The sequence below is a fragment of the Lactuca sativa genome, chromosome 4, assembly GCF_002870075.4.
Source record: "Lactuca sativa cultivar Salinas chromosome 4, Lsat_Salinas_v11, whole genome shotgun sequence".
Classification (NCBI taxonomy): Eukaryota; Viridiplantae; Streptophyta; class Magnoliopsida; order Asterales; family Asteraceae; genus Lactuca; species Lactuca sativa.
This window is the reverse complement of record NC_056626.2, coordinates 348018775-348038467: the sequence shown is the minus strand read 5'-3', so window position 1 is coordinate 348038467 and position 19693 is coordinate 348018775. Positions and strand designations below refer to the sequence as shown.

Genomic DNA, 19693 nt, shown 5'->3' with positions numbered 1-19693 from the left:
CCAAATGAGGTTGCTATTTCATAGGATCTGCCAAAATTAATGATTATTTTGATTTTTATTTAATATTTGAAAAAATAAAAACATTAAAGAATTATATTACTGGTTTATTTATATTTTGCATTATCCAATTATAATTTGTGTACGTATATTACTTATGATCCGTATAACGTTTTAACGGTTGCCAACTGATCCCCTATAAAACCTCTTTGCTCCCCTCCTCCCCTGTGTTCAGATACTTTCCACTCCTCCAAAGCAACCCACCAACACACACACACACACACAAAAACACACACACACACACAGATGTCTCGTCATTTCAGGATGCTCGGAGGTCAAAATTCATCCACCACCGCCGTCGCCGAGCAACAGCAGGACCCCACCAATGTCGACTCCGACTTTGTCGTCATCCTCGCCGCCCTTTTATGTGCCCTAATCTGCGTCCTCGGTCTCGTCGCAGTCGCTCGCTGCACCTGGATCCGTCGGATCTCCGGCATAGTCATTATCGGTCGTACAGATCACTCTCCACCAGCGGCAGCAAACAAAGGTCTAAAGAAAAAAGTCCTCAAAGCTCTCCCGAAGCTCACCTACTCCACAGAAACAATGGCGGAGAAATTCCCCGACTGCGCTATCTGCTTGACAGAATTTGTCTCCGGTGACGAGATCAGAGTGTTGCCGAGGTGCGGACATGGTTTTCATGTCATGTGCATTGACACTTGGTTCGGATCTCATTCCTCGTGTCCGTCTTGTCGCCAGATCTTAGTAGCTCCGCCGAGATGTAAGAAATGCGGTGAAGTTCCCGGCGGTGAATCCACTGCAGCTCAGACTGCGAATCATATATCAACAACTGCTTCAATCGACAGGTTTTTGCCCTAGCTTGAAAATTACCGATTTGATTCATTTCAATTTGTAGTTAGGTTTAGAATTGTACAGTAATTAATTAGGTGAAATCATCTTCAAACAAACATGATTATCCTATATAACTACAGTTTATCTGAATATGTGTGAATTTAAACTGTAAAAACAGGAGATATTTTATTAGCTTCATGATTTTAATCAATTCAACTTGTTTGTATGCTGTAAAGATATATTCTCTCTGGTTTATACTCGACAGACATTCCTGTTTGTTCCTTTTCTTTGTCCTTTTTGTAAAACAACAAATTATTGAGCTTCAATTACAAGATTGATCCCATTAAATTGGGATCCAATGATCAATGAAACTGTAGTGAGTGGCTGAGTGCATGTGCATCAAACATACTTTTAAAATCGAAAAATGCTCACCAAGAACTCGAATCAGTTCAAATTTGGGAAATGAAATCTTCATGGATGCATAATTTTAGGGTAATTGTTTATCCACAAAAATGATGAATCTTGTATATGTGTGAAATTGACACACTCCACACGCAAAAGATTGATAAAAATCACTCATTCATATTGCATGTGTATATAAGTGTATTCTTTTACACCACTTCATCAATAAGACAAATACTAGTGGAAAGACCTAATCTGTTATTATTTTTTTTAGAGAAATATAATGTTTGACTTGTTATGTAATTTAATAATAAGGTGCATGAGTTTACATTATTAATAATTAATGTTATTATATAATGTCGGTAATTAGAAAATTATATAATGGATACAACAAAATCAATAAAGGGACACAAGTAAGATGAAAAAAAAAAAAAAAAAAAAAACCGATGCAACAAGCACAAGTGGTAAATGAAAAGCTAGTGAAATTACCCCAAATATGTTGATTAATTTGCTTCGATAGTTGTAAGATTGTGTAATTGAAAAATCTATTTGCTCTCTATGTTTATGAATCTGAAAATAATTCTTAGGATGATTTTACAACAAACGTGTATTAAATCACACAACCTCTTTTGGCGTTCATGTAAATTTCATGGAACATTAAAATAAAGTTGCCAACATGTTAATGTAACTAAACGACTAAATTTCGAAAGAAAAGGTTGTTTTGTGTAACAACTTGGAATAAAGGGTACCGCTTTTGCTTTTTCTTGGATGGAAGAAATATTGATTAGCAAAAGCTGTGTTTAGTGTGTTGTAGCTAGCTGATAAGTTATCTGATTTTTCTAGCTTTTTTAAGTTGTTTACAAATCAAAAAGTAGTTTATAAGCTAGATTTTTAAAAAGTTGCTTAGATAGCTTTTAGAGATTTTTTTTTTAATTTTAAAAAATATATATTTTAATTAATTATAGAAACACATTCATTTAAATTTTCTTTTATATCATTTTGTATTTTTCAGCTAGCTTTTCATCTAGTTTTACCAAACATCGTTTTTTTTTTATCAGCTATCAGATAGTTTTTCAGCTAAAAGCTAATAAATCAAACATACCCTAAGTGTTTGGAAAATGGTTTGTAGTAGGATGTTTTTTTGGATAAATTACAAGCAAAAATTTCAAAAACAAATTAGGACGTTGAGAAAAATGACCGTTATGAAAGAATAAAAGAACGGAAATGGTGAATTTATTTGCATTTTGTAAAAATGATTATCATGTATGTCAACAAATCTAAATTGGGAAAATGACTTACCATGGTAATTAACTTTTCGGTATGTTCACATATAGGTAATTATTTTTTTTTTATATATATCTAGGTAACAAACTTGTTGGAAGTGTTCACATATGACCACTATGACCTGCTATAGCAGGTTAAATCCTACACGTGAACACTTTTAACAAGTTCGTGACCTAGACATGTACAAAAAAATAGTTACCCAAATATGAACAAAACGAAAAGTAAAAGTAAATTACATGAATGGTCCCTATGGTTTGGGGGAATTTGTGTTTTTTGTCTCTAATTTATTTTTTTAACTTGGATGGCCCCTAGTTTTTATTTTTATTGCGTGTTTGGTCCCTGTTTTATCTAAAAAGACTATTGTGTCATTATTAATTTATTTTTTAATTAATTTTCTTATTTATGTATTTATTTTTTACATATTAAAAAAAATTAATAGACCCCACATATTTGTATCGGATGATCTTTACTGTTAATTTTTTAATTAATTTATTTTTTAACTCGGAGGATCCCTACTGTTTAATTTTGTTACGAGTTTGGTCCGTGTCTTACCTAAAAAGACTATTGTGCCTTTATTATTATTATTTTTTAATTATGTATGTATATTTTATATATTTAAAAAAAAATTAATAGACCCCACATATTTGTATCTCCTTACAATCTCATCTCTCATCATCCTCAACTTCTATTTATTTTCCATCTTTAGTGATATCAACATCTTCACCGTCCCTTCTTTTTTCGGTCCTTCAACTCAATCGAATCAATAAAGAAACCTAGATCCAAAGTTTTAGGGTTTTTCATGTGCACATAAGATGTTCTTTTGTTCAAAACCCGTCAATTATGAGGGAACTTTCCATGTCCACGTCTCGTGAGGAGTTTTCACAACCTTCTTTGTAGGGACATGATTGAGGATGTAGGCGGATGTCTCTAAGGCATACCCCTAGAAGTGAATAGGAAGAGAAGCACGACTCATCATGGAACGAACGATGTCCAACAAGGTCGGATTATGCCTCTCAGCCACACCATTCAATTGTGGTGTCCTAGGAGGAGTCAATTATGAAACTATTCCACATTCCTTTAGATAGTCGTTGAACTCGATACTAAGATACTCTCTGCCTGTATCGGATCTAAGCATCTTTATCCTCCTGCCCAATTGATTCTCGGATTCTTGTTTAAACTCTTTGAACCTTTCAAAGGTTTCTGACTTATGTTTGATTAAGTATATATAACCATATATGTTATAATCATCAGTGAAATTCACATAGAATCGATTAGCATCCCTTGTAGATGATCTGAAGGGTCCACACACATCTGTGTGTATGAGACCCAATAAACCTTCACCTCTTTAACAAGGTCCAGTAAAAGGAGATTTTGTCATCTTTCCTAAAAGACAAGATTCTCATGTATCATCTGACCTTAGGTCAAATGATTCCAACATTCGATCCTTTTAGAGTTGGGTGATATGTTTCTTGTTAATGTGTCGAAGAAGACAATGCCATAAGCACGCTTTGTCTACCCCATTAGACGAATCAATATGAGACACATCATTGCCTAAATTATCAACACACGTCACAGTTTTATACACACCATCCCAAGGTAAAGCTTAAAAATAAAAAAACGCCATTTTTATAAGCAGAAATAGAACCATTCAAATCATTAAATGAATATCTAAACCCTTATCTGAACAATGCATGAAAAGAGATAACGTTTCTTGTCATTTCTGACGAGTAGCAAAAATTTATTAAATCTAAACTAACACCATTACTACGCCCTAGACTATAAAATCCAATCTTGGTAACATGAGAAGAACGCATATTCCCCATGATCAAGTTCATTCTACTGTGCTCCACCTCCTCACTTTTTTTTAGCCCCTACAAATCAGAACAAATGTGAAATCCACATCATGTATCAAGGACCCAAGAATGAGAAGATGATGAGTTATAATGAAATAGTGTATATACCTGTATAAGTTGGCTTCACTTTTCCATCTTTGATATCTTGCAAATACTTCGAGCAACTTCTTTTCCAATCCCCCTTGTCGTTGCAGTAAAGCAAATTGCATCTTTGGGATCAGAAGAGGGTGGATGATCAGAACCGGACTTTCCTTTAGGGCCACTACTGGACGACCCTGCATGATACTTTCCCTTCCAGTTCTTCTTGGGAGGACCTTTCCTCTTTTTACCCTTTCCTTGTCCAATGGCTAGGACGAGAGCGCTAGAAGGAGTGGAGGTTATATGTTTTCCCTTCACTCCTACTTTAGTTGTCTACAAAAGGTTGTGCAATTGAGCCAAGGTGGTTTCAGTGTTGTTCAGATGACAGGTCAGGATGAACCGATCATAACAATTTTGTAAGGAGTTTAGAACTATGTCAATAGCCAACTCCTAATCAAAGTGCACATTAAGCCTAACAAGGTGCTCCATGTATCATTGCATCCTTTGCACGTGGGCACAGATAGAGTCTCCCTCTTTGAGCTTGCAAGCTATGAGGGCTTTAATCACCTTGATTTTTTCTTGACGAGCAGGCTTGTGGAACTTTTCCACAAGGTCCTTGTTCATCTCATACAACCAGTAGTCTTCATATAATCTCTGCAACTCAGGGGTCAAGGTGGCTACCATGATGAAAGCATCTTTTATTGTATCATTGTTGTGCTTCTTGTAGGAGGATAATTCTTCAGTAGTGGTCTTTTCTTCGTCGATTTCATTTTGTTCATTTTTTAGAACATACTCTTTGTTCTCAAAATGAAGGGCCATTTTTATATTCCGCATCCAATCAATCTAACTGGAACCATCCAATATGACTTTGGAGTAGCTAGAGAGCAAGGAGAGTTATGGTGGTTGGAGGAGGAACCAGAAGCATCATTTCGAGTAGACATTTGTAAAAGGAAGGTAGTTTTAGTTAGATAATAATAATCCTTAATATAGAAACCCAAAAGAAAATATTAAGGTTAGGATCCAACTATATAATTCACAACTTAGAAAATGGACGCCATAATCTAATTGTAAATTTTATGAAGGTAGGTAAATTTCGATTTACCAATTCCACCAATAGAAAATGAAATTTAAAAGAAATTAAGTTACGTGAAATTCCTAGGTCTTTTGAGATGCATTGAACTATTCAATGACATGTTTAATATCTGATTATGCTCTTCTATTTGTGACTGGGATACCAAGTAGGGGTGTTCATGGTACTGTTTGAAACCGTGAAACCAGCCAAACCGGTCATCGGTTTGGTTTTACGGTTTGTATTTTTCATTACGGTTTAGCTTGCGGTTTAGAACTTTTCATACCGTAGTGAACGGTTTGGCTTACGGTTTTTAAGATTTCAAATCGTTTAAAAACTGGACCGGACCATACGATTTATATATATATATATATATATATATATATATATATATATATATATATATATATATATATATATATATATATAATTTAATTTAAATTTTTATATGTAATTGTATTTTTTTGTATTATATATTAATTTTTATATATAAAAATTTAAAACCCATACGTCCGCGGCCCACACTCCTACAACCCAATCCTTTCTTTTGTGAAATCCAATTAAAAATTGAGAACTATCTGTCTATCCCAATCCAACTATCCCAAACAGGCAACACTCAATAGAGTCCAGTCCGGAGCAGGTTTCTATCTCAGTTTATCTTTACCCTAATTGAAAAATATGCTGCCTCAGGGGGTGTTTGGCTTAGCTTTTGAGAGGGCAAAAGTCATTTTAGGAAAAGTTGCAAAAAGTCAGGTTTACTTGACATTTCCAAAAAGTTCATTTTCCTTATATCCAAAAGTAGCTTTTACAAGATCTGTTGCTTTTACCAAACATCTTTTAGCCTTTTATCTTTTCCTAAAAGCTAAAAGATGTTTTAAAAGATAAAACAAACTCCCCCTCAGTTTCTATTACCCTAATCAAAAAATACGCAAGCAGCTCCGCCTGCAGCAAGAGTCGAATTCGTTGTTCTTCTTCTTCTTCACTTTTTCGTCAGAATCTGCTCCGCTAGCAGCAAGAGTCAAAGTCGTTTCCTTTCTCCAAAGACGCAAGCAGGTCCGTTTCTTGTTCTTCCATTCTGAACACATCATTTGTGTTTAATCATAGGCTTTCCAGAGGTATTATCAATCAAAGCCGATCCAGATTTTAACTCTGTACAAAAGGGTTATAGCAATGAAAATACTGAATCAAATTCATTTAGTAAAACGTTATCTCTATTATTTCCTTCCCAAAGCTCAAAGCACTGGCTTGTTCGTGTAGAGATGCCAACATCAGGAGTCATCACTAGGGGCATACTTGGTTGATTATTATACTCGGATACTAACCAAAGTTTTGGGAAAGTATGTATTTATGTTTTCCTTGTAAAAATGAAACATTTTTTTTGCTTTCTTTGGCATTCTAATCTTCAATTTGATTTTAATATAACAGTGAGAAGAGTGCACATATGTGTATATATCATATTTCCTTACACTCTGACTATAGATTCTATTTTGAACTCAATGATGAGTATGCAAAGGAATTATCCAGTAAGTTATACTGTAAATTCATGTTACACTATTTGTTTCTATCTTTTTGTAAATTATGAGTGTGTAGCAAGTGTTTGTAACGTCCCAAAAATACAACCCAAATTTTTTTATTTTAAAACATAACTAAAACCATAATATATATATATATATATATATATATATATATATATATATATATATATATATATATATATATATATATGTATATATATATATATATGTCATATAATAGCCCATGAAGCATGTATCTCAAAATGTCATATCAAATGGATCAAATCAAAACTGTATCAAACATATCAAAATATCTGAGTAAAATTCCCAGAATAAAAGTTGTAACAATGGTGTGTGTCATGCCATCAACCCGAGCTCTTCCTCTTGCTAGCGGAAGTACCTGAAACCAAAACTGAAACTATAACCACGAAACTTAGTGAGCTCCCCCAAAGTACCACATACCAAACATTAAAACATAAAGCACATACTAGGCCTTGCCCACTGCATTGGACCGAAGTCCGAAAACTAACAAAGGCCTTGCCCTCTGCATTGGACCGAAGTCCTGAAAATGCATCAGACCGAAGTCCGGAAACTGACTGAACATAGCATAAAATAATCATAACTACTAACATAACACATATACTACATACTGCATCAGACCGAAGTCCAGAACACATAACACAAAGACATGCTTGATTCACAAAGACATCAAGCACACTGAACTATTGCATCGGACCGAAGTCCGGAACTACTGCTAACTTAACGGGCCGACATTGTGGCCGTACACCCGTTCCTACTGGAAGGAAACTCACCTCGTAATACTAGTTGCTGAGATGCTAAATCTGAAGCTGGCTGACTGCTGCTCTAGAACTCCCCGACTACAATCCCATAAACACTAAATCAGATACTGATAATTGTTCTCAGGGTAAAATGACTATTTTACCCCTAGTCAAAGTCAACTTCCTAGTCAAAGTCAACTTTCAGTTGACCGGATTCGCCGAGTTGGGCCGCCAACTCGCCGAGTCCCTAACACCTTTTCTAATCCTCTACTCGCTTCAACTCGTCGATTTTGGGAACAACTCGATGAGTTCTTCTTCCATACTAACGTCTAATGTAACTTCATCTGACTCGCCGAGTTGTATGATCAACTCATCGAGTTCCCTTTCATCATATGAACACGTCCAGTCTATGACCCGCCGAGTTGTATGAACAATTCGTCGACTCTGTTCTTGAGACAAGAACATTGCCTTGGACTCGCCGAGTTCGGAATATGGACTCGTTGAGTCTCTTGCATGTCATTACTATACAGTCGATTCTACTCAACTTCAGTGCATCCAATTCATAGATCTGCGCTTCTAGGGCTGGTTTTGCACGTAAAATTTCCAACTTTACGTGCATGCACACGAGAATGGGGCTAAAACACCAAAATCATCCAACACTAAGCACCTAGGGTTTGGAACAAGGCTATATTTGCATAAAGGTAGCTACATAGAGTTCCTAGAGCTCAATAACATCCAGATCTATGGTCTCCATCCTAAGGAGAGCTGAAATCTCGAGTTTGAATCATATAAAGCTCCAAAAGAGACATAAACAAGCATAAAAGAAGGTTTAATGGAAGAATAAACAAGGTAATAACTTTATTACCAGAATATGAAGCAGATGGAAGCTAGCTCTTAGATCCCCTTTCTCTTCTATTGATCTTCTTTCCTTCATTCTCTTCTACAACTCCCAAGCTATCACAAAACACTCAAGCTCAACAATGGGGACTAGGGTTTTACAGAGGAATGCTCTAAAGGTGCTGGAGGCTGGGGTGGGAGGCTATAATGACATTTAAATAGGGTACAAACCCTAGGATTTAGGGTTTCTTCCAGACAAGGGGACTTGCCAAGTCCGGAATATGGACCCGTCGAGTCGTCAACTAAAATGCATGCAAATCCCGTCTCTACTCGACTAGTCGGGCTAGTTACTCGTCGAGTTCCTCTTAAGGAAGGAAAATACTATATTTAAATCACATACCAAAAATGGGGCATTATAATTCTTCCCCACTTATATTAGACTTTGTCCTCGAAGTCTGCTGCTGCTGAATCTAAAAATAACTCTGGATAATGCTCCCTCATCTCCTCTTCGGTCTCCCATGTCCACTCTAAACCCTTCTGGTGCTGCCACTGCACCTTCACTAGCTGGACTACCTTGTTCCTCAAGGTCTTCGTCTTCCAATCCAAGACTGCCACGGGTCTCTCAATATAATTTAAGCTGCTATCAACCTAAATATCCTCCAGTGGTACTACTGCTAATTCATCCACCAAACACTTCTGTAACTGAGAAACGTGGAAAGTGTTGTGGATCTGGCTAAACTCGGCTGGAAGATCCAAACGGTAAGCAACCCGGCCCACCTGGGCCAAAACCCTAAACGGACCAATGAATCTGGGTTCCAGCTTGCCCCGCTTCCGGAACCTGATAACACCCTTCCAGGGCAATACTTTCAGGAGGACCATATCGCCCACCTGAAACTCCAAGTCCGAACACCTCCTGTCAGCATAACTCTTCTGCCGACTCTGCGCAGTCTGCAGCCTTCTACGGACCTGTTGGATCAACTTTGTGGTCTTGAGTACCACCTCCGTACTCCCAATGACTCTCTGACCGACCTCACTCCAACAAATTGGGGTCCTACACTTCCTCCTGTAGAGCATCTCGAAGGGAGGGCAGTCAATGTTGGCGTGGTAATTGTTGTTATATGAAAATTCCGCTAATGGAAGATATGTATCCCAACTGCCACCAAAATCTATAACACATGCCCGCATCATGTCCTTGAGAGTCTGAATCATCCTCTCACTCTGCCCGCCCGTCTGAGGGTGGAAAGTGGTGCTGAAATGAAGACGAGTCCCCATCTCATCATGAAACCGCTTTAAAAACCTGGAAGTCAACCGAACGTATCGATCTGATACTACTGATACAGGCACTCCATGCCGTGCCACTACCTCGCGCACATAAATATCGGCTAGCTTCTAGGCCGAAATGATCTCCTAAATCGGTATGAAATGCGTGCTCTTGGTCAGCCAATCCACTATGACCCAAATCGAATCAGCTCCACGTAGGGTCCTGGGAAGCTTAGTGATGAGATCCATAGTGATATCCTCCCATTTCCACACGGGAATGTCTAACGGCTGCATCTTGTCGTGGGGTCTCTGATGTTCTGCCTTGACCTTCTTGCAGGTCAGGCATCTCTCCACATACCAGGTTACATCCCGCTTCATGCAGGGCCACCAATAGTCGGGTCGAATGTGACATCCCCAAAATCACGGCCAGAAAAGACCGGTTTGTTTATGCTTTGTTTAAAAATCAGAGTAACATTTTAAATGAAAGTGTTGCGGAATTTGTCCCAAAACAAAATATGATAAAGATTTATCAAAAGCATTTCCATAGAAATGTATTTCATTAAAAGACTTGGGATGTCATGTTCGTACAGATCAAAAGCATAAACAGTACAATATAAGCCTTACTACATTATTTCATATCTACAGGCCTATATCCGTAATCCCTCGTCCAACATCATCTATGCTCAAGCGCCACTACCTGTAATACATAAAACTGAGTAGGTCAGGCTTGGGAGCCTGGTGAGCACATAGGGTTTTCAACCCACAATAAATAAGTTTATTAATTTCATCAATCAACAATAAACCGATTACCCGTTCCCGTTATCCTCACATTACGTCCCTAAGCATCTATCATAAGGGACCTATCCTAAGGATTATCATCGGGACGGACACTACTGCTAAGGGGATTCCTCAGCAATAAATGTCCTTAAGGCAACCATGTGGGGGATGGAGTACATCTGGTGAGCACACAGTTCAAATAAACACACAGTTCGAATAAACACCTACAGGTTGCGAGCCTGCTAGTGTTCCACTGGACTGTCTAGAATAGTCCGTGGTCGTCATGTATACTCCGCTAGATGACTGGATCATCAATAACATCTATAACGAGGCCTCTCATTATTTCATTTTATCACACAGCAACTAATACATCTACCCATGTTTTACCCCAACATTTTCGTAGATATAAAATAAATATACAATTTAAATCATTGAAAACATATATAAAAATGTTCATCCAGCATAGATAGCAAGTATTCAGGTAATATGCACACATAGCACGTAATTTATATAAAATACTTCATATCTATGTGTAAGCTGAAAGTAACTATGCACTCACCTGAGTAGGTGGTGACTCGGCGCTTGGACAGCACTTTGTTACTCTTAACACACTTTTCCTTCGGCAAAACCTAGTATCATTGCCACTAGGGTTTAGTCTAATATTCACCGCGACTAATTAGTAGTCTAGCTATTATTACTATTATATAAGCGTTAAACGATACTTATATAACCCATAATAATAGCCCAAGTACTTATTATAAGGTCCTAATAACATTACTATATTAAAACATAAGCTAAACTAAAGGTAGGTTAGGCGTAGCTCACTTACAGCGGGTTTTCTCGAAAACCGGGCTTCGCTGGAGCAGCGTTCCCGAGCCGAAAGGCTCTTTTCTCGGGACTCCGGGAGCCTCGGGGCTTCCTTCGGGTGCTAGGGGGTTTACCAAGGCTTTTAGGGGGGTTAGGGAGGCTAGAGAGAGAAAGTGAGTTTGGGAGGTGTGAAGAGAAGGCTAGACCCGACACCTCTATTTATAGTGCAAAAATCTGATGGACTCGCCGAGTAGGGGGGACCTACTTGCCGATTTGGTCCATGTGGTGGCCTTCTGGTGGTGCCACGTCACCCCCTATCGTGTATCAGCCTTCGAACTTAGAAAAATCATAACTCTCGCATACAAGCTCCGTTTTCGACGTTCTTTATATCCACGCGTAGGTAAAATCAAGATCTACAACTTTCATTTAGACTCTGTCGGCTAATTCTCGACCGATCTCAAATTTAACAGTAGGAGGCGTTTAGACTGTTAAATGACCACGAAGAATTCGTAACTCCTTCATACGAACTCCGTTTTCGTCCATCTTTTTACCGTTGAGTTCCTATTAATGAGATCTTCAACTCTCATTTAGGTCGCGTAAGCCAAAAACCGCTGGAACTAAAATTCGAGTTTCGGGTCGTGCACTGCTAAGCCGAATCTTAGAAAAATCATAACTTCCTCATACGAAGTCAGATTTGGGCGTTCTTTTTATCGACGCTCTTAGTTTAACATATTCTACAACTTTCGTTTAGATTGCTAAGTCTAAATCTCACTCTATCATAAATTCACTATTTACGCTTCCCGGTGCCGTGTCGGTTTTGCCGTAAAACTTCGACGGGCCATAACTTCTTCGTTATAACTCGGATTTCGGCGTTCTTTATATGTACGGAAACCTTGAGACATATTATACAACTTTATGTAGAGATATCGGGCTTATCTCACACTTTAATTTTGACGCTTATTTTTATTCTTTATTTATAATTAAATTGTAAGCACATAAATACACATAATTCACATAATACTCAAATATTTCATCTTTATTACTTCAAAAAGAGTTACAATAGTTGACCTAGACTATTAAATTGACAAATACGCTTAGCCCTGAAACCCGGGCGTTACAATTCTCTCCCCCTTAGGATGATTCCGTCCCGGAATCATGCATCAGCAAACAGATGTGGATAGCGACTCATCATGTCATCCTCTGTTTCCCAAGTGAGATTCGGCCCATTCGAATGTTTCCATCATACTAGCACTAAGTCGACCATCATGCGTCGTAACTTCTTAGTCTTACGGTCAACAATTGCCTCGGGCTCTTCGATCAGCCTTTTATTCTCATCCATCCTTAATTCTGAGATTGGAATTATGTCGGGAACATCTCCCGTGAATTTCCTCAGATAACACACATGGAAGGTGTTATGAATACCATTGAGTTCTTTGGGCAATTCCAGCTTGTAAGCTTGGTTCCCAATCCTCTGAAGAACTATGAACGGTCCAATGAACCTTGGACTCAACTTTCCCCGTTTCCCGAATTGTATAAGTCCCTTCCACGGAGAGACTTTAAGCAAAACGGAATCCCCAACTTCGAAGGTTATCGGTCGTCTTTTCTTGTCAGCATAGCTCTTCTGACGATCCTGAGCTGCTAACATCCTTTCCCTAATCACTTTCAACTTCTCAGCAGTCTCATGGACTATCTCGGGGCCCATAAACTGCTTCTCTCCGGCTTCAAGCCAACAAGACGGCGTACGGCACTTTTGTCCATACAAGGCTTGGTAAGGTGCCATCTTGATGCTCGAGTGGAAACTATTATTGTAGGAAAATTCTACCAGAGGTAAGTGCTCGTCCCAATTCCCTTGGAATTCGAGGGTACATGCTCTCAGCATATCTTCTAGTTTCTGAATCGTTCTTTCGCTCTGACCATCGGTTTACGGATGGTAAGCCGTACTTAAACTTAATTTCGTACCCAATTCCTCTTGCAGACTCCTCCAAAACCTTGACGTGAAACGACTATCACGATCTGATACAATCGTAAGAGGGACACCGTGAAGTTTTACAATTTCCTTCACGTAAGCATTTACGAGCTTATCCATAGACCACTTCTCGTTGGCTGCTATGAAGTGTGCACTCTTGGTGAAACGATCCACGACTACCCAAATCATGTCGTGTCCGTTCTTCGTCCTGGGCAGTTTAGTCACAAAATCCATGGTGATGTCTTCCCATTTACCCATGGGTACAGGTAAAGGCTCTAAACTCCCATACGGTTTCTGATGTTGTGCCTTAACTCTTGCACACGTCACGCACTCGGCCACATACTTCGCAACATCGAGCTTCATCGTCGGCCACCAGTAGTAGGGTTTTAGGTCCCTATACATTTTAGTGCTATCGGGATGAATTGAGTACATGGTCTTGTGTGCTTCTTCCATCAGAAGGTCTCTTATTCCTCCCGTCTTAGGTACCCAAATTCGATCTTGGAAAACCTTTAGTCCTCAGTTGTTTGTGTCGAACACTAACGTTTTACCCAAACGTTCTTCCTTTCGATCATTCTTCTCTAAAGCTTCTTCTTGAGCTTTTCTGATACTTTCCACAATCGTCGAGACGACTTCAATTCTTAACGCTCTTGGCCTTTTCCTTTCAAGATAGACTTTCCGACTGAGAGCATCAGCAACAATATTTGCTTTACCTGGGTGGTAAAGTATCTCACAGTCGTAGTCCTTGAGTAGTTCTAGCCAGCGTCGTTGCCTCATGTTCAACTCTTTCTGATTAAAGAGATACTAGAGACTCTTATGATCAGTGAAGAGCTTGCACTTCGTGCCATAGAGGTAATGCCTCCATATCTTTAGAGCGAAAACTACCGCTGCCAACTCCAGATCATGAGTGGGGTAGTTCTTTTCGTGCTCTTTCAATTGTTGAGATGCATATGCTATCACCTTTTCTCTTTGGGTCAGAACACAACCCAACCTGACTCCAGAAGCGTCACTATAAACCGCGAAATCTTCGACTCCATCGGGTAGAGAAAGTATCGGTGCTTCACATAACTTCTTCTTTAGCTTCTCAAGTGCCTCATCATGTTTCTCACTCCACGTATATGTAGCTCCTTTATGGGTCAAAGCTGTTAACGGAGCAGCTATCGAAGAAAAGCCTTGGATAAATCGTCGGTAATATCCAGCTAATCCTAGAAAGCTCCGAATCTGCGTGGGACTTTTCGGACGTTCCCACTTCATTACAGCTTCGATTTTTGCTGGGTCAACCATTATCCCTTCTTGGGTAACCACATGACCCAAAAATTGGACTTCTCGGATCCAAAAATCACACTTAGAGAACTTGGCATAAAGCTTCTCTTTCTTTAACACTTCCAACACTTCCCGTAGATGCTTGCCATGCTCCTCTTGGCTTTTCGAGTAGATCAGAATGTCATCGATGAACACTATCACAGATTTATCGAGGAATGGTTTACAAACCCTATTCATCAAATCCATGAATGTTGCTGGAGCATTGGTTAGTCCAAACGACATAACCAAGAACTCGTAGTGTCCATATCTCGTTCTGAACGCAGTCTTCTCGATATCCTGATCTCTCACTTTCAGCTGATGATATCCCGACCTAAGATCGATCTTTGAGAAGTAGCTCGAACCTTGCAGCTGATCGAATAGGTCGTCAATCCTTGGCAATGGATACTTGTTCTTCACCGTTGCCTTGTTCAGCTCTCGGTAGTCTATACACATTCTCATGCTTCCGTCCTTCTTCTTCACGAATAACACCGGAGCTCCCCAGGGTGATGAACTAGGTCGAATGAAACCGTTGTCCAACAGCTCCTGAAGTTGCGTCATAAGCTCCTTCATCTCCGTCAATGCTAATCGGTAAGGTGCCTTTGCTATCGGTGTTGTACCCGGTAACAAGTCTATACGAAACTCCACTTGCCTATCAGGTGGTAATCCAGGAAGATCTTCGGGAAAGACTTCCGGATAATCACACACAACCGGTATATTATGCACCTCTTTCTTCTCCTTCTTGGCATTGATTACGAATGCCAAGTATGATGCACATCCCTTTGACAAACATTTCCTGGCTTTCATCAGGGAGATGATTCCAGAATTCACTCTGCGTTTGTCCCCGTACACCATAAATGATTCCTTTCCGAGTGGGTTTATCCTTACTATCTTCTTTCGGCATTGAATCTCAGCATCGTTGGCGCTAAGCCAATCCATACCCAAAACGATGTCGAAACAGTTTAATTCTATGGGTAATAGCTCTTCGTGGAATTCGTTTCCGTTTAGGTCGATGACGATGTTCCTAATACGATTACTAACAGGTACGAATTTCCCACTGGCAACTTCTACAATCAGGGCATTATCAAGTTTTTCTACAGGCAATGCTAATTTCCCACCAAATTTATGCGACACAAAAGAGTAGTTGGCTCCGGAATCAAATAGTATATTTGCAGGCAAACCATTTACAAGAAAGGTACCTGAAGCGACGTCTGCTGCCTCCTTCGTAGCCTCGAGCGTCATCTGGAAGGCTCTCGCCTTCGGCTTCGGTGGAATGTTGGGCCTTCCCGCATCTTTCTTCTTTGGGCAATCCTTAGCAATATGCCCTTCTTCACGACACTCATAGCACACCCTCTTGTTGGTGGTGCACTCATTGGCATAGTTCCCCGTTTTCCCATACTTGTAGCATGTTACTTCCTCACCACATTTTCCCGAGTGCTTCTTCTTGCACTTCTCGCACCATTTAAATTCATTTCCTCCCCCGAACTTCTTTGAACCGACCTTGCTCTTTTTGTTGGGTTTAGCAGACCCTTCAAATTTCCTCTTCTCGCCAACCTCGACTTTTCTGGCAGCCCTTCCCTTAATCATATCCTCCACAGACTTGGCAGCCCAGATAGCTGCCTCCAAAGTAGGTTCCTGACGCACTGGCACCGCGTACTCCCATGGTAATCCCTTTGCGTACTTATCAATTTTCGTCAGCTCATCTGGAACAAGACGCAAGGCAAACTCCATCTTTTTTGTGAAGTTGTTCGTGTATTCATCGATTGACATGCTTCCCTTCTTCAGGGTTAGAAACTGGTTCTCTAGCTCGAGCAGGTTTTGAGATGAGCAGTACTTTCGTTTGAATTGCACCAGAAATTCTGCCCATGTCAGTTTGCAGGGGCTTGTTGGGGCTTAAAGTCTTCCCCAAGGTATTCCACCAACATACAACGCCTCCTCGAAACTGACGTAATGCAAACGTGGTCTGTAGCTTCCCTCTGCAACCGCATGTCATGAAAGCTAACTCCATCTCCGAGATCCAATCCATGACCCCGATCGGGTCTTCCTTTCCATTGAAAGTCGATGGCTTGCAGGTAAGAAAATCCTTGTACTTGCATCCATTCCTCTCGACTTCGTCGTCTTGGTTGTTTTGTCGAACTAATGGTGGGTTGACTTGACCAACAGTTCCACTGTAGTCTCCTTCCTCAGTTTGCCCTTCGTTCAACTCGGGCTGTTCGATCTGAATAGTGGCTTCCTCCCGATTTTGCTGGAGCAAACGTCTAGTTTCCTCCATTTGACGATCCAACATCGCTTGGATCATCGCTTGCACTCCGGCCATTGTGACTGGCTCAGCAGCGGCTTCCATCACCAGTATTTGCTCAATCACTGGGGGTTGGTTTCTGTTTCCATTTGCATTCACGTTTCCGCTACGGGTCCTTGCCATCTTGATCTATACACCGAATAAGGTGAATTTAGATCTTTATTTAGGACTGATGTTCAAATCGTCCTTATCACCCCGAAACGTTTACATGCTAGTTCTAATATCATAGTCGCACGTTTAGAATCCTAAACACATAAGGTTTCCAGATCCGGTCGGCAACAGACCATAGATCCGAACAAATAATAGTATATCAGGCACAAAGCATTTAGCACATAAAGCATTTTAGGCATAATTCCTAAAATAATCTAGTGCTCACACCTCACAATCATCGCTTAGCATTCTAAGTTTAAGTCTAGAAATAAATCCATATTCCTAGTTCGCTTAAACTAATGCTCTGATACCAACTGTGACATCCCCAAAATCACGGCCAGAAAAGACCGGTTTGTTTATGCTTTGTTTAAAAATCAGAGTAACATTTTAAATGAAAGTGTTGCGGAATTTGTCCCAAAACAAAATATGATAAAGATTTATCAAAAGCATTTCCATAGAAATGTATTTCATTAAAAGACTTGGGATGTCATGTTCGTACAGATCAAAAGCATAAACAGTACAATATAAGCCTTACTATATTATTTCATATCTACAGGCCTATATCCGTAATCCCTCGTCCAACATCATATCTATGCTCAAGCGCCACTACCTGTCATACATAAAACTGAGTAGGTCAGGCTTGGGAGCCTGGTGAGCACATAGGGTTTTCAACCCACAATAAATAAGTTTATTAATTTCATCAATCAACAATAAACCGATTACCCGTTCCCGTTATCCTCACATTACGTCCCTAAGCATCTATCATAAGGGACCTATCCTAAGGATTATCATCGGGACGGACACTACTGCTAAGGGGATTCCTCAGCAATAAATGTCCTTAAGGCAACCATGTGGGGGATGGAGTACATCTGGTGAGCACACAGTTCAAATAAACACACAGTTCGAATAAACACCTACAGGTTGCGAGCCTGCTAGTGTTCCACTGGACTGTCTAGAATAGTCCGTGGTCGTCATGTATACTCCGCTAGATGACTGGATCATCAATAACATCTATAACGAGGCCTCTCATTATTTCATTTTATCACACAGCAGCTAATACATCTACCCATGTTTTACCCCAACATTTTCGTAGATATAAAATAAATATACAATTTAAATCATTGAAAACATATATAAAAATGTTCATCCAGCATAGATAGCAAGTATTCAGGTAATATGCACACATAGCACGTAATTTATATAAAATACTTCATATCTATGTGTAAGCTGAAAGTAACTATGCACTCACCTGAGTAGGTGGTGACTCGGCGCTTGGACAACACTTTGTTACTCTTAACACACTTTTCCTTCGGCAAAACCTAGTATCATTGCCACTAGGGTTTAGTCTAATATTCACCGCGACTAATTAGTAGTCTAGCTATTATTACTATTATATAAGCGTTAAACGATACTTATATAACCCATAATAATAGCCCAAGTACTTATTATAAGGTCCTAATAACATTACTATATTAAAACATAAGCTAAACTAAAGGTAGGTTAGGCGTAGCTCACTTACAGCGGGTTTTCTCGAAAACCGGGCTTCGCTGGAGCAGCGTTCCCGAGCTGAAAGGCTCTTTTCTCGGGACTCCGGGAGCCGCGGGGCTTCCTTCGGGTGCTAGGGGGTTTACCTAGGCTTTTAGGGGGGTTAGGGAGGCTAGAGAGAGAAACTAGAGAGAGAAAGTGAGTTTGGGAGGTGTGAAGAGAAGGCTAGACCCGACACCTCTATTTATAGTGCAAAAATCTGATGGACTCGCCGAGTAGGGGGGACCTACTCGCCGAGTTGGTCCATGTGGTGGCCTTCTGGTGGTGCCACGTGTCCAATTCTCCCTTTCGCGTATCAGCCTTCGAACTTAGACAAATCATAACTCTCGCATACGAGCTCCGTTTTCGACGTTCTTTATATCCACGCGTAGGTAAAATCAAGATCTACAACTTTCATTTAGACTCCGTCGGCTAATTCTCGACCGATCTCAAATTTAACAGTAGGAGGCGTTTAGACTGTTAAATGACCACGAAGAATTCGTAACTCCTTCATACGAACTCCGTTTTCATCCATCTTTTTACCGTTGAGTTCCTATTAATGAGATCTTCAACTCTCATTTAGGTCGCGTAAACCAAAAACCGCTGGAACTAAAATTCGAGTTTCGGGTCGTGCACTGCTAAGCCGAATCTTAGAAAAATCATAACTTCCTCATACGAAGTCAGATTTGGGCGTTCTTTTTATCGACGCTCTTAGTTTAACATATTCTACAACTTTCGTTTAGATTGCTAAGTCTAAATCTCACTCTATCATAAATTCACTATTTACGCTTCCCGGTGCCGTGTCGGTTTTGCCGTAAAACTTCGACGGGCCATAACTTCTTCGTTATAACTCGGATTTCGGCGTTCTTTATATGTACGGAAACCTTGAGACATATTATACAACTTTATGTAGAGATATCGGGCTTATCTCACACTTTAATTTTGACGCTTA

General features: G+C 39.8%; 1 protein-coding gene across 1 annotated transcript; it reads left to right on the top strand.

The window, feature by feature from the left end:
• The first annotated feature begins 208 nt into the window (after positions 1 to 208).
• On the top strand, positions 209 to 1057 carry LOC111910683 (RING-H2 finger protein ATL8). The gene has a single exon (XM_023906515.3). It carries the CDS (start codon positions 304 to 306, stop codon positions 871 to 873), a length of 570 nt encoding a protein of 189 aa, XP_023762283.1. The 5' UTR covers positions 209 to 303; the 3' UTR covers positions 874 to 1057.
• Positions 1058 to 19693: the final 18636 nt, after the last annotated feature.